The sequence below is a fragment of the Rhinopithecus roxellana genome, chromosome 17, assembly GCF_007565055.1.
Source record: "Rhinopithecus roxellana isolate Shanxi Qingling chromosome 17, ASM756505v1, whole genome shotgun sequence".
Lineage (NCBI taxonomy): Eukaryota > Metazoa > Chordata > Mammalia > Primates > Cercopithecidae > Rhinopithecus > Rhinopithecus roxellana.
This window is the reverse complement of record NC_044565.1, coordinates 70,514,857-70,535,501: the sequence shown is the minus strand read 5'-3', so window position 1 is coordinate 70,535,501 and position 20,645 is coordinate 70,514,857. Positions and strand designations below refer to the sequence as shown.

General features: G+C 47.4%; 1 protein-coding gene across 1 annotated transcript in view; it reads right to left on the bottom strand.

Moving 5' to 3' along the window:
• LOC104668467 (phospholipase B1, membrane-associated) overlaps positions 1-20,335 on the bottom strand; it is a 101,583-nt gene extending 81,248 nt beyond the window's left edge. The window contains exons 1-5 of the mRNA XM_030920499.1: positions 20,307-20,335; positions 14,684-14,755; positions 13,539-13,613; positions 10,628-10,691; positions 1,440-1,498 (exon numbers count right to left, since the gene is read on the bottom strand). Coding sequence (XP_030776359.1) covers positions 1,440-1,498; positions 10,628-10,691; positions 13,539-13,613; positions 14,684-14,755; positions 20,307-20,309 — 273 coding nt within the window. The 5' untranslated portion in view covers positions 20,310-20,335. The remainder of the gene's footprint in view (positions 1-1,439; positions 1,499-10,627; positions 10,692-13,538; positions 13,614-14,683; positions 14,756-20,306) is intronic.
• Between the last annotated feature and the right edge of the window lie 310 nt (positions 20,336-20,645).

Below are 20,645 nucleotides of genomic sequence, written 5' to 3'. Positions count from 1 at the left end.
TGAGGGGCCATGGAGGAGGCTGTCACAGCACAGGGATAGGGCCCTGGACTTAGGGTCAGGATCCCTGAGTTCTGATCCTGACTCGAGCACTTACAAGCTGTGTGGCCTGAGGCACTTCACCTTGCCCAGCTTCATTCACCTTCTTACTGATTTAGAGACACGGCTTTGCTCTGTTGTCCAGCCTGGAGTGCAGTTGCACCATCATGGCTCATTGCAGCCTCGAAATCCTGAGCTCAAGTGATCTTCTAGCCCCAGCCATTCAAGTAGCTGAGACTATAGGCATGCATCACTAGGCTTAATTTTTTTTTCTTTTTTGGTAGAAATTGGGTCTTGCTATGTTGCCCAGGCTCATCTTGACCCCCTGGCCTCAAGTGATCCTTTTGCCCTGGCCTCCTAAAGTGCTGGGATTACAGATGTAAGCCACTATGCCTAGCTATTTTTTTTTTTTCCATTTTTGTAGAGATGGAGTCTTGCTATGTTGCCCAGGCTGGTTGTGACCTCTTGGCCTCAAGTGATCCTCCCACCCTGGCCTCCTAAAGTGCTGGGATTATAGATGTGAGCCACTGGGCCCAGACTTTATTGGTTGAATTTAAAGAAAGTCATACCTCACAGGAGTTTGTCATGAAGATACATCCCACTGAGTGGGACGATATCACTGTGATAGGCCATAGACATGAGAGGTGTCGGCTTGTTCTTGGGGAGGATTCAGCTGGAGACCCTGTATTCTACTGGCCCAGGGAATAGCAGCTGGACTCTGACGAGAGGCTGTTGAATGGAAGCTGTGTCTAGGAACCTCTGGGACCCCCAGCCCCCAGGCTCTCAAAAGGCCTGATTCTGCTTTTCATGGATAGTGCTTGGCAGGGTCTGAGGTGTCACACTGGGGCAGATGCAGAGGTGGGTTTGGAACATCTCTGGCCTATCTGCCTCTTCCATAGACTCCCGTCTTCCCACCCTCCCCAACCTCCCTGCCCCCATTAGCACTTGCTCCTGTCTCATCATCTCTTCACCCCTCGTCTTGGTACCTTCCCTTAGCTTTTCTACATGGACAAAACCAAGCACTGGATCCTTGGAGGAGTTAGTTCTACAGCATGGTCTGGAGATCTTATCCATCCTGTCCCACTGCTGACCAGCTGTGTGACTTGGGGTGGGTCACTCCTGTCACCCACACTCCCTCTAGGGTCCCTCCACTTCCTGCTCTCTCCTTCATCTCAGCATTGGGGGAGGAAGATGAGACCAGAATGGAGGTGGGAAACCATGATGGGAAGTGAATGCTGTTGAATGCCAGAGTGGGTCAGACAATGGAGAGATGGAGATCAGGACCCGAGATGGCAGCATCTAAGAGCCAGGAGTGAGACCTTCTCTCTCCATTTTCCTCTCCAGGTTCTCATATTACTCAAAAGCTTTTCCCCTCCTGCCCCTTCTGCATCAGGGTCACTTACCGTGAGAGAGTCACCCAGGGCTCCAATTACGTTGATGTCAGCCGGCTTCAGCCTATGAACTAAGAATATAAGCAGGAGTGAGTGGAAAATGGGGCTTCCAGGAAAGTACTGGACCCATCTACTCTGAAACAAAGGAATAATTTCTAGGATAATGAAGAAAAAGTCAGTTTTTACCACCAAGACACCTTGGATAAAAGACAGGAAAAACTCATTCTTGTCAATGGGCTCTGCAGTGCCAGCCGTGGAGTCTGACTGCTGGCTTCCTCTCTGGGGCACCTGGACACCGGAACAGCAAGCTTAAAGGTGGATCCTGCTTTGAGTGGGGAGCTGTGTTCGCGTTTGGTGAGACCAGATGCCACAAGGTGAGTGGTGGCAGGCCCTTGGCAAGGTGATTTGGGAGGAGGGAAGGAATTGCCATGGAAATGCAACCAATACTTAATCTATTCTAGGATCTGATGATATTTGGGATAAAATATTACATCATCCTATCAAAATCAGTTCAGTTTCTCTAAAGTGAAAAGGGAATACTTTTATGCCACTGACTATTTTTTTTTTTTTTTTTTTTTTTTTGAGACTCTGTCTCGCTCTGTCACCCAGGCTGGAGTGCAGTGGTGCGATCTTGGCTTACTGCAACCTCCACCTGCCAGGTTCAAGCTATTCTCCTGCCTCAGCCTCCTGAGTAGCTGGGATTACAGGCACGCATCACCACACCTGGCTAATTTTTGTATTTTTAGTAGAGACGGGGTTTCACCGTGTTGGCCAGGATGTTCTCAATCTCCTGACCTTGTGATCTGCTCGGCTCGGCCTCCCAAAGTGCTGGGATTACAGGTGAGAGCCAATGCGCCCAGTTGACTGTTTTTTAATTGAGATGAAATTCACATAACTAAAATTAACCATTTAAAAGTGAACAGTTTAGTGGCATTTAGTACATTCACAATGTTGTGCAACTATCACCTCTATCTAGCTTTGAAACATTTTCATTACCCCAAAAGGAGACCCTATACCCATTAAGTGGTCACCTCCATTTCTCCCTTCTCCCAGTCCCTGGTAACCAATACCCTGCTTTCTACCTCTATGGATTTATCTATTCTGGATATTTCATGTACATAGAATCATATAATATGTGACTTTTTATGTTTGGCTTCTTCTATTTTGCATAATGTCTTCAAGGTTCAATTATGTTATAGCATGTATTAATACATTCGTTTTATTTTTATGTTTTGAGACAAAGTCTCACTCTGTCACCTAGGTTGAAGTGCAGTGGCTTGTGATCATGGCTCACTGCAGCCTCGACCTCCTGGGCTCAAGTGATCCTCCCATCTCAGCCTCCTGAATCACTGGGATTATAGGCTTTTATGCCTGGCAAACAAGTTAGGAGTTTAACATAGATATTGCTATATATGTAATTACTCACATACACACACAGATACTATATCTACCTACCTCTTTACCTTATACACATAAGAATGTGAATCGTAGTGTATTTGGGGGACCACACCTAGAATTCCTTAAGCTATATATAGCTTGGTCTCTCAGGTCACAAGCTCACCTCCCACTCCCCCAATTACCTCACCCCCAAGGTCACCTCACCCCCAAGGTCACCCTGACTTGGCCACAGCTCCACCTTTGCTGATGTGCTTCTGTTGTCTAGTGGTGCAACGCTGCACTAAATTGTTGCAATAGTTCTTGTGGCTTGGAAGAAGCCTAGTACGGAGTTTGTACCAGGGAGTGGCCCACCCTGGTACATATCAGTGGGCCATTGCTTAAGAGGGATAAACTGAAAGTTGTCTGCAGGAGGCTTTCTCAACAGCCTTCTTTGCAAAAGACAGCTTATAAAGCCTGTAGCGTGACCAGATTACAACCCCAGCACTTTGGGAGGCCAAGACGGGCAGATCACCTGAGGTCAGGAGTTTGAGACCAGCCTGTCCAAAATGACGAAATGACGAAACCCCGTCTCTACTAAAAATACAAAAATTAGCCAGGCGTGGAGGTGTGCGCTTGTAGTCCCAGCTACTTGGGAGGCTGAGGCATGACAATTGCTTGAACCTGGGAGGAGGAGGTTGCAGTGAGCCGAGATCGCGCCACTGCAAGCCAGCCTGGGAGACAGAGGGAGACTCCGTCTCAAAAAAAAAAAAAAAAAACTTGCAGGCCTGCAGTGAAACACAGGATGAGATGATTTTGACACAGCTGGCCTACATATAACCCACAGCACCCGTCAACATCCAAATCGTGGCTGTGGAATTATACCTGTGCAGGAAGCCAGATTAACACTGAGTGGAAAACATACTCAGGGACTTCCAGGTCTCATCTCCTTCCATGGAGACATCTTGTCTACTTCCTTCCACGCTGTCTGCCAGTGGGGACAGCCACTCCCAATGAGGATTTGCTCTCATTGGAAAAGTAAAAGTTCTTGCCTCTTCCTACGAAAGGATACATAGTTGTAAATATATGCGCGCAAAATATATAGAGCAGCAGTCCTCCAACTTGAGCCTGCATCAGAATCACCTGGAGAGCCTATGAAAACACAGATGGCTGGGTACCACCTTCACAATTTTTGACTCAATAGGTCTGGGGTGGGCCCAAAGATTTGCATTTGCAACAGGTTTCCAGGTAATGTTGATGCTGCCAGTCCAATCTGGGTACCACATTTTGAGAATCACTGATAGAGACACTTGGTCTCTATCAAAGTCATTGACTGCAGTCAAGTACTGTGCTTGGACCTGAAAAGCCTGGAATCAAGCCCAGGAGGCAGAGGCTGCAGTGAGCTATGATTGCGCCACTGCACTCCAGCCTGGGCAACAAAGTGAGCCCGTCTCTAAAAAAAATACACAAGTAAAGATTTGGCTGCATGCAATGGCTCACACCTATAATCCCAGCACTTAGGGAGGCCAAGTTGGGAGGATCACTTGAGCCCAGAAGTTTGAGACCAGCCTGGGCAATATAGTGAGACCCCTTCACTAAAAAAGAAAAAAAAGACTAGAGTTGTTTCTCCCGTGTATATGTATACATTGTCTTGTGGCCCTCACAACTGTAGCTGCCATTGCACAGACTGATGACAGCTCTGTCTCTTAGATTCAAGAGGTGCTGAGTATCTTTCTTCAGTGTTCTTTCCCCTCCCCCTCACCATGCCTTGAATCCACCCTCACACACACACACACACACACACACACACCCCATGCACACACTCAGCCTTCCACATGATTATAGCCTACTTGGCTCTTCCCAGTCATCCACAGCTATACCATGTGGTTAGAAGAACAATATGAAGGCCGAGCGCAGTGGCTCACACCTGTAATCTCAGCACTTTGGGAGGCCGAGACGGGCGGATCACGAGGTCAGGAGATCGAGACCATCCTGGCTAACACGGTGAAACCCTGTCTCTACTAAAAAATACAAAAAACTAGCCGGGCAAGGTGGCAGGTGCCTGTAGTCCCAGCTACTCGGGAGGCTGAGGCAGGAGAATGGTGTGAACCCGGGAGGCGGAGCTTGCAGTGAGCCGAGATCGCGCCACTGCACTCCAGCCTGGGCGACAGAGCGAGACTCTGTCTCAAAAAAAAAAAAAAAAAAAAAGAAGAACAATATCAAATCACAAAGCCAGCTGTACACATTAGCGCATGTCCACTAGGCTGAGCAGGAGAACTTTAAAATGACCTCTTCTCAAATAAATCAGGCGATGGGGTTAAAAAGGCAACAAAACAAAAAAATAAGACCTTCTCCCTTCAACTCTAGAGTGGTTTATTTTAGCTCCTGGTGATAACAGTCAAACACTATATTCTTACTGCCATAATGCATCATACACTGAATCCTGTGAACACTAGCTAGTGTGCAAAGGTTAGCGGAAATCTTTGGGGCTGGAAAAATACGGAAGAGATAGATAAATTTGCTTCAAAAGTATTATCACTACAGTTTGCTAAAGAGGCAGCTGAAACCTACCATTCCTGTCTCCTAAATTTGTAGTAGGCAGAACACACACACATACACACACACACACACATACCTATGTTTATGTCTATGTGTACGTACACATGTATAGACAGACTGATTGGTCTACAGCTATACCACCCTGAACATGCCTGATCTCATCTGATAGATTGGTTGATTGTGGTGGGGGTGGTTCTCCAGTTGGCCATTCTGAAGGAGTCTCAGGAAGAGATACAGTAATAAACTAGATGAAGCAAACCTGGGTGGGAGGAGTTGACTTAATCTGGGATTTTATTGTTAAGATACAGCACATCGCATTTCATTGGCCTAATTTCCGTAGACCTTGATTTGAGGTTTGTTAATGTCATCATTAATGACAAATACAGCTTAGAAATATAGTAAAGCACTTTAGCAGTTGCTCTCCCTGGAAAAATAACTATTTAGTGATAAGATTACATTTGTATGGGCTGATTAGCTAAACATTATCTGGTACAAACTGTCCACCACCTTGAAAGAAGCTGATAAATACATCATTAACTCATCATGATTTCTACAGAGGGGGCCTCTTATCAGAAGGCCATCCAAGCCACGATGAAGTATTACAAATAGCAAGGAAATTGCATACTAGACTGTAGAGTGGGGACACTGCCCACTGTACACGGAAGGTCACACCCAGGAGAAAGGCTTGGCTTGCTGGGGCTTTGTCTTGTATAACTCAGCAACTTAAACCACGTGGGGCCCTAATCTGAAAAACGTGCTTTCTCTCAATTATCACCAAGCATTGCCCAACCCATTTGCCGTCTGATTTTAGGGACTTATGTTAAGATTTCCACAATGGCAGTAAGCGGCTGCCTCCAGATTGGAAGCATGTTTTGCCTTTGGAGTCTTCGGTGTGAGTTTCCGTGAACCAATGTGTGCCTTCCACAGGGGAGCTCAAGAAACGCGTTAACTGGAATTAAAGGCTAAGTGACTCTGTGACAGGGACTTTACAGATCTCAAAGTTTTAGATGATGAAAACCATAGGGCAGGGAAACACTTACTCCTCTACGTGTTGGGGGAGTTTGAACTCACTCAGTAGGCTGGTTGTGCCCAGGGACAAGCAGGCTGTTATTTCCCACAGAGCATCATTCCTTCCCGATGACACCGTAGGTCAAGTCACAGGACCCCTGAGTAGGTGGTGACCACAGAAACAGCCTCATGACCTACACAGCACATTGCACTGCGGGCTCACGATGAGATGATGCCCCTAGTGAATGACCATCCAGTGCTGTAACCTGGTCATTTTTCCTATTGACTTCTGAAGAGCTAATTTTAGCCAAATGGGTCAAATCAATGACCTCAGGGACTTAGCAAGGAATTGATGGCTTAAAATAAATGAATGAACTGTTTATACTATTGGTGACAGCAGCACGTAATTAGCTTTGTGGATCCTTATTTGCAAAAGCTCTGAATTTTTCCCACTGTGTGGAATTAGCCATCAAGATAGCCACCTTCATCAGAAAGTCAATAAGCCATGTCCCCCGTGACTCCTCATTGTCACTCTTTTATTTGCAAAAAGTGACTCCTTTTCTCGCTGGGAAAATCCTAAGCCAACTAGTAGGCCCAATCTGTTTTTCTTGGTTATGCTAACTATGTTAGGGACAGGGCCATCTAGCAATGGAGCATGATGTAAGTGTTCACAAAGTTGTAAAGTCCATAGGAGAGAGCACTTGGTCAATTGCATCTATGTGCTGACTAGGAGGAAAAAGTTGCAAGTTTTTAGTTTTTACTGGTTACCCAATACCAACTGGTTATTAAAAAATAATCACTTACATTAACTCTATGTGTCTCATCCCAGGGCCCCGTAGGTCATTGGATAAAGCACATCACTCATGAGCTCTGAAGTGTACTCAGAATGAGGCACCTAAGTTGCCAGGGCCACGGCCTGTTGATGACAGGTAGCATCTCATTTTGAAACATCATTTTTAATGATGTTTAGATGCATGTATCTGTGGTCAGTTTGGAGAAGCACTAGAAAATGAGACTATAAAGAAGGTTTATTGAAAATAACTTTGGACCAGCATGGTAGCTTATGCCTATGATTCCAACACTTTGGGAGGCTGAGGTAGGAGGATCATTTGAGCCCAGGAGTTCGAGGCCAGCCTGGGCAGCTTAGTGAGACCTTGTCTGCACAAAAAATAAAATTAGCTGGACATGATGGCATGGGCCTATAGTCCCAGCTACTTGGGAGGCTAAAGTGGGAGGATCTCTTGAGCCATGGAGGTCAAGGCTGCAGTGAGGTGAGACTGTACCACTACACTCCAGCCTGGGCGACAGACTGAGACCATCTCAAAAAAGAAAAAAAAAAAAAAAAAAAAGAAAGTAACTTTGAAGGCAAAAAGCAAAACAGTTATTGTAAAAGATATTCTTAGTGAAAAATTGTTTTAATGAAAGGCATTTTGGTGTAGTTGATTTTTTTCAATATCTTTTTTCAATCCTAGGGATTGTTGATCTGATGATTTAGAAATGCTCATTCAGATTAGTTCAGCAAACATTTATTGGGCTCCTACCATGGGCTTGAGTCATTGGAGGTATAAAGATAAGATGATCTCCTCTTATAAGACATATCTCAGGTTATTTTGATTAGAAATTACAAACATGATGTCCAGAAGAGTGCATGACCTCACCTGAAATACATGATTCACACCAAAGGAAAATAATCATATGCGCCTGTGCTGTCTTTTTACCTACCCCATCAGTCACAAGGATGGTTAGAATGTTCAGTCAAAATCACTGGCACATGGCTGGGTGCAGTAACTCATGTCTGTAGTCCCAGCTTTGGGAGGCCAAGGCGGGTGTATTACCTGAGGTCAGGAGTTCAAGACCAGCCTGGCCAACAGGGCAAAACTCCATCTCTACTAAAAATACAAAAATTAGCCAGGCGTGGTGACAGGCACCTATAATCCCAGCTACTTGGGAGGCTGAGGCAGGAGAATCGCTTGAACCCGGGGGGTGGAGGTTGCCGTGAGTGAAATCACGCCACTTCACTCCAGCGTGGGTGATCGAGTGAAACTCTGTCTCAAAAAAAAAAAAAAAAAAAAAAAAGAAAAGAAAAGAAAAGAAAAGAAAGGAAAGAAAATCACTGGCACAATAATGAAATGTATTTTTCATTATTGGCCAGTTAACTGTGACCGTTTTTCTGAATGACACTTTGCAGGTGCGACTCAGAAGTGCGGGCCCAACACTCATCTGTGAGTGCTGATTCCAGGTGGAGAGTGAGTGAGTGGGTCCCATGCTCACCTTGGTCAGATTGGGGAGCCTAAATCTACCCATCTTGTTATTATATAAATGGCTCCTGTCACCACAGGATCTCAGATTTTAAGGCCTTGAGATTTATTGATCTTCAATCTTCAAGTGCTGATAAACATACTAATCTTCAGGGTCAGGGAATAAGGAAGAGGTTTACATTTTACCCAGCTTTTAGACGTTGAGATATGCTCTAATGAGCATGGCTGATTATCACTGTCATGACAGAAACATTATCTAGACAGATTACAAAATGCTTTAGAGAGCATTCTTTCAGAAAAAGATTAAAAAGGGAATGGATATGACTTTGCTGTAAATGTGTGTGGCTATTAAAACATTCAGATGTTCTCTCTACACCAGGTGAGCTGGTTTATGCCTGTAATCCCAGCACTGGAGGATCACCTGAGCCTGGGAGTTCAAGACCAGCCTGGGCAACAGTAAGACCCTATCTCTTAAAAAAAAAAAAAAAAGGCAGGTGTGGTGATGCATGCCTGTAGTCCCAGCTGCTTGGAGGCTGAGGCAGGAGGATCACTTGAGCCCAGGAGGTCGAGGCTGCAGTGAGTCACAATCATGCCACTGTACTCCAGCCTGGGCAACAGAGTGAGACTCTATCTCAAAAAAAAAAAAAAATTCTCTCTCTCTCTCTATATATATCTATAGACATACACCTATATATACACACATCTATCTATATAAACACACATCTATCTATCTGTATCTATACCTAATCTATCTATTTTTGAGTAAGGGTGTTTACCATAGGAGGGTCTACATATGAAGCTGATAATTTATTTCTGCTAATAAAATCCTGCTAGTAAACTAATAGGAATGAGTTGACACCATGTATGGGGGGAAATAAAGACTAAATGTGTATATGTAAAATCTATATCCCCTATTCCATTCTTCTGCAACTTAGAACAAGTATCAGTTATATACCAAGGTTTTGGTTAGAATATTTTTAACTTCCCTGCCAGCCATGTGGCTTAGTTGGAGCATGGAGAGCTACGGCATGTGTGAAGGGCAGCCAAGCATTTATTTGCTCTCCTGATGCTCAGCACAAGAAGATAATCTGAGTACAAAGATTTGCATCCCCAGAAGATTCTTGCTAGGCACTATGACATCCCCAAACTTCATTTTCTGTTTTTTTACAATTCTGAGGCCATGAGAGGCAATAGATCAATTAGAATGTAAACTCCTGAAGGCAAGGAGGCACTCAACAATCCTCTAACACACAAATGAGTAAATAAATGAACAAATAAATGGACATGTGAGTCCCCCTTTAGGATCAAGCATGGGAATCTATAACACTGCTACAGATGCTCCTAGGCTGATGTTTTGAGTCAGTCAGGTCACCAGATGTCTGTGACTTCCCACGGTTACATGCCCATAGCTATCACCCCCAGGCTGCCTTGCCTGGAGGCAAAGGTATAGCCCTTAGGCAGACCGTCTTTGGGAAGGTTGCTGATGACTGCCTAGAACATCCCATTTTGTGACCCAGCAACAGACATTTTAGAAATACTGAGAGGCAGTGAAGATGGCACGTTCATAAGACGATGTGCTTTCCTGCTCTGCGTGGTGTCTGAGTGCATTCTGTATGTGAGTGAACCTGCAGGCGACTCAGACAGGGACTATGGACTGGCTACTTTTGCTTTCTGCTTAAAGGCAGTTTTGCTCTTTTGGAGAACAAATTCACCCATCAAGGCTTCAAGGCAGGGACCATGGCAACTCACACAACTAACACTGGGTTCTTTGCAGAACATGGCCTGGTACAGGGTTACTGCTCAATAAATGCTTTCTGATAATGATATCACATTTTAGTTAAAGAATAATCAGACACAGACATGGCCTTACAAATATACATAGAGTTATTTCCATTGCCCCTGAGAAACCACTCTGGAGTATTTCAGGTTATGTGGAAAGCCCTTACTTGGATGATTTCAGGCCCTGACAAATTTAAAAATCCCTGGGTGCAAGCTGTGTACCTGAGGTGGGAACCGTATCGGAGGGGTCCTTGTCAGGACATCTGATTTCTGTTCCTTCTCTTACCTGAAATGAGACACACAGGGAAATAAGGAAAATGGATTTTGCTAATTGGAAATGGGTAAGTGGGGCCTCTATTTTGGAAAACATCATTTAAGATAAAGTAAAACTTTGATGTCTTTTAAGATTTCTCCCTCTCCTTCAACACTCATATCCAGTTGTCCACATCTTTTCCAAGTGCTCCCAAATCTGTTCCCTCTGCTCCAGTGCCTCTGCCTCCACCTAAGTTCAGGCCTTTGTTATTTCTTGCCAGAATACTGCAATGATTCACCAGTATCATGGCCATCTGTCCCACAGACTTGCTCCTCACCCTCTGAATCTATCCAGAGTAGTTGGTTGTTCTCAATGTGATATGATGTGTCACTCCTCTGCCCAAGTTCTCAGTGAAGGCAGGGATTTTTATCTGTGTTGTTGATTATTGTGTCCCCAGAGCCTAGAACAGTGCCTGGCATAGTGGATGCTCAACCAATATTTGTTAGTTGAACAAATACATTACTACTCTGTATTAACTTCAGCAAAAAGTCCTATCTCCCTAGCATGGCCTAAGAGGCCACTAAACATTCTAAACCACCAGCCCTTGACCTAAGTCTCCATATTTTCCTGCATCCATGCATTTGCCCAAGTATTACCCTCTCCCCTTTCCGTTTCCTTCCTTCTGTTTGCTCACCCTCCCATCGATCTGCCTCAGCCTTAGTCACCCTTCAAGACTGAGGTCATGGGTATCCTTTGGAAAGCCTTCTTCAACTTTCTCCTGTCTGCGTTAGTTTCTCTTCCTCTGTGTTCCCAGAATACCCCATGAAAACATGCATTACCGTACCTATTATAGTACCATTGTGCTATAATTGCCTGTTGACTTGTCCATTTCTCTACCAGACTGAGTTCCTTGGGACAAGTCCTATTTTTTATTTACATTTTAATCTCTCATACCTGGTATCCATCCATCCACCTATCCATCCATTTTTTCATTCAACAAATAGTTATTGGTGCCTACCCTGAGTTCCTGCCTCACTGAGTTTGCATTCTAGTGGTATATAGCAGATAGTTAGTAATGTGTCCTGAAGAATTGTATCACTGCTTTTATCCAATGATAATGATAGCAATACTTACATAGAACTCATGGTATGTTAGATTCTATTATAAGTGCTTTATGCTTACTGACTTATGACAATTTATTAATAACTCCACAAGGTAGGGCTATTACTGTCATTATTTTCCAGGTTAAAAAACTAAGGCACAGAGAGGTTAAGTATCTTGCTCATTGACACAGAGCCCATAAGTGGAAGAGTCTGGATTTGAACCGAGAGCTGGTTACTTTACCTCATTGTGCCATGCTGCGTCTCAGGTTTACCCTCATTGCTATGCTGGTTAGTGTGAGTCAAGTTGATAAATCGAGTCTCTCACATTGTGTCCCTCAGGGTGGAAGCCCAGGCCATCAACTCTGCCTCCACTATTTGGAGTAAATCTCACTCTTTTCCATAAAATAGGAAGGGAAGGATGTCACTAGGACCAAATTTGTCTCAGCCCCCCCCAGTCCCCGCTTCTCTGGGAAAGAAGACATCAACCCTCGAGTGTTCCTTGCTTTCCCAGAGGAGCTCAGGGTGCCCTGCCTACTCTCCACAGGAAGTCTCATGGGGAGACTCCTGAGAAAAGCAGTGATCAAGGCATGAGTGCCTGTCAGGGGCCCCCTACCAGTGTGGACCCACTCAAGGGCTTTTGAGTTCCACACTGTCTGGGTTCAGACCTCACCACGTATCTCTGCTCTTTGTTAATTTTCTCTTCAGATGAAGTTCTCAGATGATTTTAGAAGAATTTTTCAGAGATTTGGGAAGGGTCAGAAGAATCTGTCTTACATCACAACAGATTGGGAACAGGAGGTGCTGGGCAGTACACACTCTCTGTAAAGCCCCTATGCTGGTTGCGGAGGAAGCTCTGAAGATAAACTGTGGGGGAGACCTGCTTCTAGGCACCCAGGGGACGGCCACATGCTGGATCCTTCTCCCTCCTCCAACCTGTCCTGACTGAACATCAGCGGTCTATGGCAGCCCTCCATAGGTCCAGAGGCAGCGGGAGTTTCAGGACGTTAAGAACCACATGGAATGGCTGAGTATAGTGGCTCACATCTGTAATCTCAGCACTTTGGGAGGTTGAGGTGGGTGGATCATGAGGTCAGGAGTTCGAGACCAGCCTGGCCAACATGGTGAAACCCCATCTCTACTAAAAATACAAAAAATCAGCCAGGTGTGGTGGTGTGCGCCTATAATCCCGGCTACTCAGGAGGCTGAGGCAGGATAATCACTTGAACCCAGGAGGCTAAGGTTGCAGTGAGCTGAGATCACACCATTGGACTTCAGCCTGAGTGATATAGCGAGACTCTGTCCCCTCCTACCCGCCAAAAAAAAAAAAAAAAAAAAAAATTGTATTGAGGTTGCAAATCTGGCCAGTTGATCTGCTTTAAAAAAATCCAGGCCGGGTGCAGTGCTCGCATCTGTAATCTCAGCACTTTGGGAGGCTGAGGCAGGCAGATTGCTTGAGGTCAGGATATCAAGACCAGCCTGGCTAACATGGCGAAACCCCATCTCTACTAAAAAAATACAAAAATTAGCCAGGCCTGGTGGTGCGCACCTGTAGTCCCAGCTACTCAGGAGACAGAGGCAGGAGAACTGCTTGAACCCAGGAGGTGGAGGTTGCAGTGAGCCGAGATGGCGCCACTGAAACCCAGCCTGGGCAACAGAGCGAGACTCCATCTCAAAAGAGAGAAAAAAAAGAACCACGTGGAAGGTTCCAAAGATTCAGCAAGGAGTGCAGCCCCTGGTTCATTTGCATGTTTGTCAATTACAGAAACCCTTTCCTTACCTCGAGCTTGTCTCGGGGTTTCTGCAGTCTGGTCAGGTAGTTGCTGTTCCTGTAGCTGAACAGATAGGGGCTCTCCTGCAGGGAAAGGTGACATATTGGAATCGCGACCCAGAAGTCTGTATCCCTTAATTATCAGGCTTGAGCATCCAGTGATGCTTTTGGCCAACTCGGAACATTGACATCATGTTTCCAACGAGGACCAAACCATTCTCTGGCTCTTCTCTCTGGTCCCTAAAGGACTCATGAATGCGCTGACATTTCCCATTTGTGACACCAGTCTCTCTTGCTCTTTACCCTGGGGGTTCATGCTACCAGGCTAAGTACATATATTTTGATGAGAAGGGAATCTAATTTTAAGCTTCTTGGCAGCCAAAGCAAAAAGGGAAACAAGGTGAATTGTATACTTCTTATTGCATAGTAACAAAAAACTTACCAATTCATCAAGAAAGCCAAATACTTGACTAGCATTAAATGATAGACTAAAAATGCAAAAAAATTAGCTGGGTATGGTGGCACGTGCCTGTAGTCCCAGCTACTTGGGAGGCTGAGGCAGGAGAATCGCTTGAACCCGGGAGGCGGAGGTTGCAGTGAGCCAAGATTGTGCCACTGCACTCCAGCCTGGCAACAGGGCGAGACTCCATCTCAAAAAAAAAAAAAAATCTCATTCATTTATGTCCAGTTATTTTGTCATCCACTTATTTGGAAACATTAATTATAAGCCTACTACATACTAGACACATATTTAAGATGTAGTCAAAATGATCTCCCTTTCAGGCACCTAGATTCTCACCATCCCTCCCTTCTTTGCCACTCTGAGGTAGAGGAAGGTCTGGAAATGGCATCTGAGGCAGAGGGCCAGGACCCAGAGGAGATACGTGGGGGCAGCATTTGGGGCCAGGTGAGCTGTGGCCTTGTTCCTATGCCTTCCACAGGCATGGAGGAGGCTGCTGTTTTGCTGAAACAGCTCTCGTGGCCCACAGCTGTAAACATTAGGCCTGCTATGTATGCAAAACTGTGTGCAGGCCCAGAAGAACAGAGCCAGGACTCTTATCTCAGTTAAGACCCATGTCACAGCAAAGCCCACTTGGCCACCCCCCCGCGCCCTCGATTCAGTAAGAGTCCCTCCCCTGCCCAGTCCCTCCTACCTGAGAGGGACACTTCATTGGCCTCCTGTGTTTTGCACTCAGTGGCTCATCTTTCTCTCCTGCTGGCTCCATCTAGAAAGGAACGTGGGCTTTAGAACAGGGAAGTTTTGTGCAGGTAGCAGCCTGCCAAGCCACCAGTGAGAAAGACTTATTAGTCCAGCAGCAGCACCAGGGAACGCATTAGAAATGCACGTGACCAGCCCCCATCCCCAACCGACTGAGTCTGAGACTCCGGGGCTGAGGCAGCAGTCTGTCCCTGGGACAGCTCTCCAGGTGATTCTGAGGCACACCCGAGTTTGAGAACCGCAGAATGAGAGGAAGCTTTTTTTTTTTTTTTTTAAATTGAAGGGACTTCCTAGTCTACCTCTCCTAGAAGGAGAAGCTGCACAACAGAGGTTGAGGTGGGGCCCAGCCAGCCAGGGCAGAGCTGGGACTCCAACACTGGTATCCTGAATCCATCCAAACATCTCGTGATGGGTCATGCAGCTTTCTGATCACGTGTGGGCCGGTTATCCAGCTTGGCTTCTTGTCTCCTCCTTGCTGCCCAGCTACTTTCTGGCTCACGGATTCAAGTTCCCTTAGAGAGGAGAGCCGGTATGGGAAGGAAGGGCAGATGCATCGCTTTTGCATAAAGCATGTCTTCTTTCCCAAGTCCTGCCCGCAGCCTGTGTCCACAACCCAAACGTAGGTAAATCTGTGCACAACAGAGAATGAAAACCCTCCGTTCCCTGAGAACTGCTTCCACAGCTTTGAGGGAAGCAAGTTATGGGGCCTAGGTCAAGTCTCACGTCTTTCACGGGGTCACAAATACAGTGACGTGGAACACGGCACAGCCAGCACTCACAAACCGCTAGAGTATCTAGTGTGCCAGGAGTGGGTGGTGTGGTATCCGCTCTGAAATAGGCAGCTACTTAAATGACAACCACAAAGGCCATCAAATGACATCTAATAACACAGATAAAATATTTATGGTATAACAGCAGGAGAAACCAGCAGATTATCAACTTAGTAAAAGCATTAGACATAGGGAAGTGAAGGCCGTTGAAGAATTAGAGGAGGGAGGGATTTTTTTTTTAAGTTTTTTTTTTTGTTACTTTAAAATGTTCATTATACATATATAAACACTTAAAAAGAAAAACGCAATGGCTTGGAGGGATTGCAGATTTTCTTCTGCATGTGCTATTTCCTACTGTTTGAGAACCAGTTTTACTGTCATCTGGCTGCCCACAGCTGCTGGGCTCTGCTGGTACCTCTGGCCCTCACCTCCCCTTCCAATGACTCTGCCAAGGGACGTGGGAAGCTACTGGATGGGGCAGCCTGTCTGGCTCGGTTGAGGATTTCAGATTCCTCAGCGGTATCTTACCCCAGCATCTGTGCCCCAGTAAACAAGAAACAAGAAAAGAACTTTACCCTTAGTGGAACTGGCTCTTCAGTCAGACTGAAGGAGAACCAGATAAGGAGGCATAATTAGCTGAACATTTGGAAAAGGAGTGGCAACTCTCTAACTCAAGGCCTAGGGGAGGAAATAGACTCCATGCTTCTTTTTGTTTTATTCTGATGGTGGCCGCGCCTAGAAACAAGGTCCCACCTGGAACATTCAAGGCGGCTGTGAAAAGAAGTACTGAGCAGGCCTGGGTGAGGGCCAGGTGTTGATCTGTCTTGACACCTTCTCTTCCCCATTTTTTTTTTTTTTCTTTTTTGAGACAGGGTCTCACTCTCATTGCTCAGACTGGAGTGCAGTGGTGTGATCACAGTTCATTGCAGCCTCGACTTCCTGGGTTCTGGTGATTCTCCCACCTCAGCTTCCTGAATAGCCGGGACTATAGGCGTGTGCCACCATGCCCAGCTAATTTCTCATATTGTAGTAGAGGCAGGGTTTTGTCACGTTGCCCAGGCTGGTCTCAAACTTCTGGGCTTAAGCATTCCTCCTGCCTCGGACTCCCAAAGTGCTGGGATTACAAGCATGAGCCACCACACCCACCTTTCCCCAGTCTTCCAAGAATTTAATCCATAATGGAATCTGGAAAGAAACCTTGAAAGAGCCATATCTAAATGATTCTCATAAAGTGGATACAGCAGAAACTAGTTTTTTAAAAGGGCCTCAAAGAAGGAAAATTCATAGGTTTTCCCAAGAAGCCCATTTCTGTTGAGAACATTGTCCTAAATATCTCTTTAGGAGTCTCCTCCATCCTCCTCGCTTCCATTTATTCCCTTTACACTGACTCTGACCCTTTCTTCTCCTGCATCCCCAGAGAGGATGGAAACGATACAGTTACTTCAAATAATTTCTTGTGTGTGCCTCTTTCTCCTGCCCCGCTGTGAGGCCCATAAACACACGTGCGCTGCTATTTACTCCAGGGACAACCGGGGCCGGTCTGGGCTTCCACTCCACTCTGCACATCTCGCCAGCATGGCTTCCCTGCCACCGAGGAATGAACTGCTGTGTGGAAGGGGTGAGGGCAATGACCTTAAAAATCCTCTCTGAGCAGCAGAATCCTCCCTGGGCTGTGAGCAATCCCCAAGTTCCTTATTCTGCCCATGGCTTGGGCCCCTGGTGTTGACTTGGCATAAGGTGGGGTCAGTGATTGCGGAAAGGGCCAGAGACATCAGTTCCCTAAAGGCGGGTCCCTTCAAAACGACCGATGTACAAGAATTACCAGAAATTATTGAGGCAGCAGCAGAAAGGGCCCAGGGAACGAACCGTGTCCCAGACACAAAATCCTCCTCGGCTTGGCACCAGTACAAGCTTCAGCCTGGAGGCCTCACTCAGCCAGGACGTTCCAGGCACGTTTAGATGGGGCTGCTGTCACCTCCCATGCTGGTGTGTGGAGGTTTTCCTTTGCTGGTCCTCAAAGCTCACCTATGCTAGGGCTTGGAGGATGACGGAGGGAGGGAGGATGCTGACATGGTCTGGGTATGTGGCTTTGTAGGCTGCAGAGCTGAGAGCTCCTCTCCTTCCCCACAGTTGTGTCCAGGGGTGGTTGAGGACAGAGTGGTGGACCTGGACTCCCCGTGATCATGGGATTCTGCCGGTCCCTCTCTGCTCCCCACACAGAGGGTAGCCCTCACCTGGACTCTGTGTGTCTGCGAGGGTGGACACAGAACAGGCACACCTGCTTTCCACCGCGGTGTCCCAGTCCAGCCCAGCAAAGAATCATAGATGTGGTGGCAGAGACTCCTGCCCTCCCTGCACCTGGAGGTCGAAATTAGTGAAACCAAGGGTAGGAGGAGCCCAGTGCCCTCCTGTATCTTCGACAAGCCCTCAGGTACTGGCTAAGGGTGGTGAGACCTTTTTGGCAGGTAGAGAAAATGGACACCCTGAAAGACCATGTGACTTGCCTCAAGAAACCACCGAAAGTGGGACTGAAACCAGAGCCCAGGCTTTCTGGCTCCCGTCCAGTGCCCTTTGCCCTAACCTGTGACACTCGTTGCTTCTCATGGCTGAATTTGGGTCTGCAGGGGCTTCTGATGTGTTCCAGCAGCTGTGCTGGATCTGGGAACTGTGAGATGGTCTGGCATTTTGCTTGTGAGGAAACTAGGGACTGGGGATGCTTGGGGGAACCCCCTTTTATCCTGTCTCTCCCCGCTCCATATGTCCCTGCTGGCTGAGGCCACAGGAACCTCGGGTTTGCACTGGGAAACTGGACTTGTCGTATGGGTGTGGAGAGAGGGAGGTCACTGCTTACCCAGGAAAGCCACATCCTCCTCCCCTTCTAAGCCCTTGTGACACTCTCTGTGTCACAGGCCTTTGGCCTTGAGGGTGAGACCTTCCATTCCTGTGTACATGCTCATCCTGACCCTCAAGTAGTTTTAAGAGACCGTACGTGGGGTGTACCTTATTTGTATGCACGGGACCATCACCCGGCAGCTCTGTAAAGGTGGTTGTGATTGCTATTGCTACCACCATCAAGGACAAATAGCATGATGAAGGGAGAAAGTGATAGGAATCCAGCCCCTCCCTGGACCTGCCCTCTCCAGCTTCTCTGTCTGGTGCTCAAGGGCTCCTTTCATGCTCGGAGCCGTATTATCTCTGTATCTCTTCTCTTATCAGACAGGCCTCTTCCTGCCCTTGCTGCTGCATCTGACGCGTTCTTCTCTCCATGCCCTTTGCTCACAAAGGTCCCTTTGCCTGGGAACACCCTCCCTGACCTCCTCCAACACATTTCACAAAGCCCATTCAAATTGCTTCTTCATGGGCTCTCCTGGCCTCATCGTTCACATTGCTTCCTGGTGCATGGCCCAGCACATCACTGCTGGCTAAGTCCCTGTGGACTCTTGTTCCTCTGGGCTGTCGGGCCCTTCCCAGCTACGCCTGAAGCCTGGTGAGGACAGAAGCCACATTTGGTGGGTCTCTTGTGTCCTTCTTGGAACCATGGAGGGTACAAGGGCAGGGCACAAGGTGGTATGGCACCTCCAAGGGCAGGGCATGTCACAGGTGTCCTTTTGTTGGTTGGGAGAAAGATGGCAGGAAGGGAGAGGTTTGGCTGCAGTGGAATCATCAGCCCTGCTCTCCCTGAGAGAGGGCTCGGGAGAGCAGTCCCTGCTGGAGGAGCCAGATTCCTCTTCTCTGCCCATCATGGGAGATCAGCAGCAAAGTGGATTTCTGGGGACATATTCCCTGCAAGTGCCAGGCACACTGAAAAACGTCCCTATTCAGAGAACTCAAATGCCTTCTTCAAAGGACAGTATGTTTCCAGTGTCTGGGACTGTCGGAGGCTGTGCCCCTTCCCTCCCTGCACTCTGTTTCACACTGGCTCACGTGTGCTGAAATGTAGCTGTCCCTGGTACTCAACACACTATGTCAGTTGTAGAGATGGATCCACAAAAGAAGAACAATGAATTTCTGTCACTAGAATTCTAAAAATAAGGCAGCTTGGGTGGGAAGAAAATAAATGGCAAAATCAGGTCTCCGTCTGATGCCCTGAAAAGGTTCAAAGCCTTGATGTCACATTCCATCCCCTGACTAATCCCAGATATCCCTGGGGGCGGGGAGGGGGGGGGGAGGCTTTGGAATCTGGGGAAATCCTGTTACAGTTACAGTAAAAAGGCCAACCAATGTGGAGTGCTTACTACAGGCCAGGAGCGAGCTGCGCGCTAGACATGTTGGGCCAGAGACTGACCTGGATTTTGCAGAACGAGCATTGAGACCTGAGTTCACAGAGCTTGCGAGTGGTGGGCTTAGCATTCCAATCCAGGCCTTCATCACGCTGAAGTCCATGCTTGTCCCAGGCACCGCCCTGGGCCTTGACCACCGCACACCACCGCCTAAGCGCGAGGCCAGGCTGACCAGGAATGGTGAGGGGAGCGCACTCCCCAGGGTTAGACTCAAGCAGGTCTTCCACACAGACTCTGAGAAACGGCCCTGCCTCTGGGAAAGCAGGACTGAGGCTCCGGTGAGACCCCTGCTGCTCACTGGGCTGGCTGCAGCCCAGTACGTGTGGCGAGGCAAACTCTCATTCAGTCAGAGAGGGGCATCACCAGGAGAGAGAAGCATCCCTGGTGGCCCAGAACCATTGTCCTGGGATCCTGGGGCGCCCTGGGGCCCCTCCTAGCACGGTGGGCTCAGTGGTGGTGGAGACCCTGTCCCTCCTCTGTGGGTCCCACCCCAGTCCCATCTACTCACCATCCTATTCCAGAGATGCCAGGCCAGTGTGGTAGAATCCTGGAGTGGGGGGTCCTCCTGAAAGAGAACCAATTGACAGCGGGACTCTGTGTCTCCCCAGGAATGCAGCGGACCTGCTGCACACTTTGAAGCCTTCTCTGGCGTAGAGTTGGGGTGGCCTGATCTGTCCAGGCCCTTTCTCTCAGCCCCTCCTCTCATCAATAACAGGGGCACTTATAGGACCACTGACGGGGGTCAGGGCTCTGAGGTCAGGGCCTGCAGGAGCAGGTGGCACGTCAGGCAGCTCCATGTCATCATGGGGTTCTCTGTCACTGAACCAAATAGTGGAAGGAGGGGGTG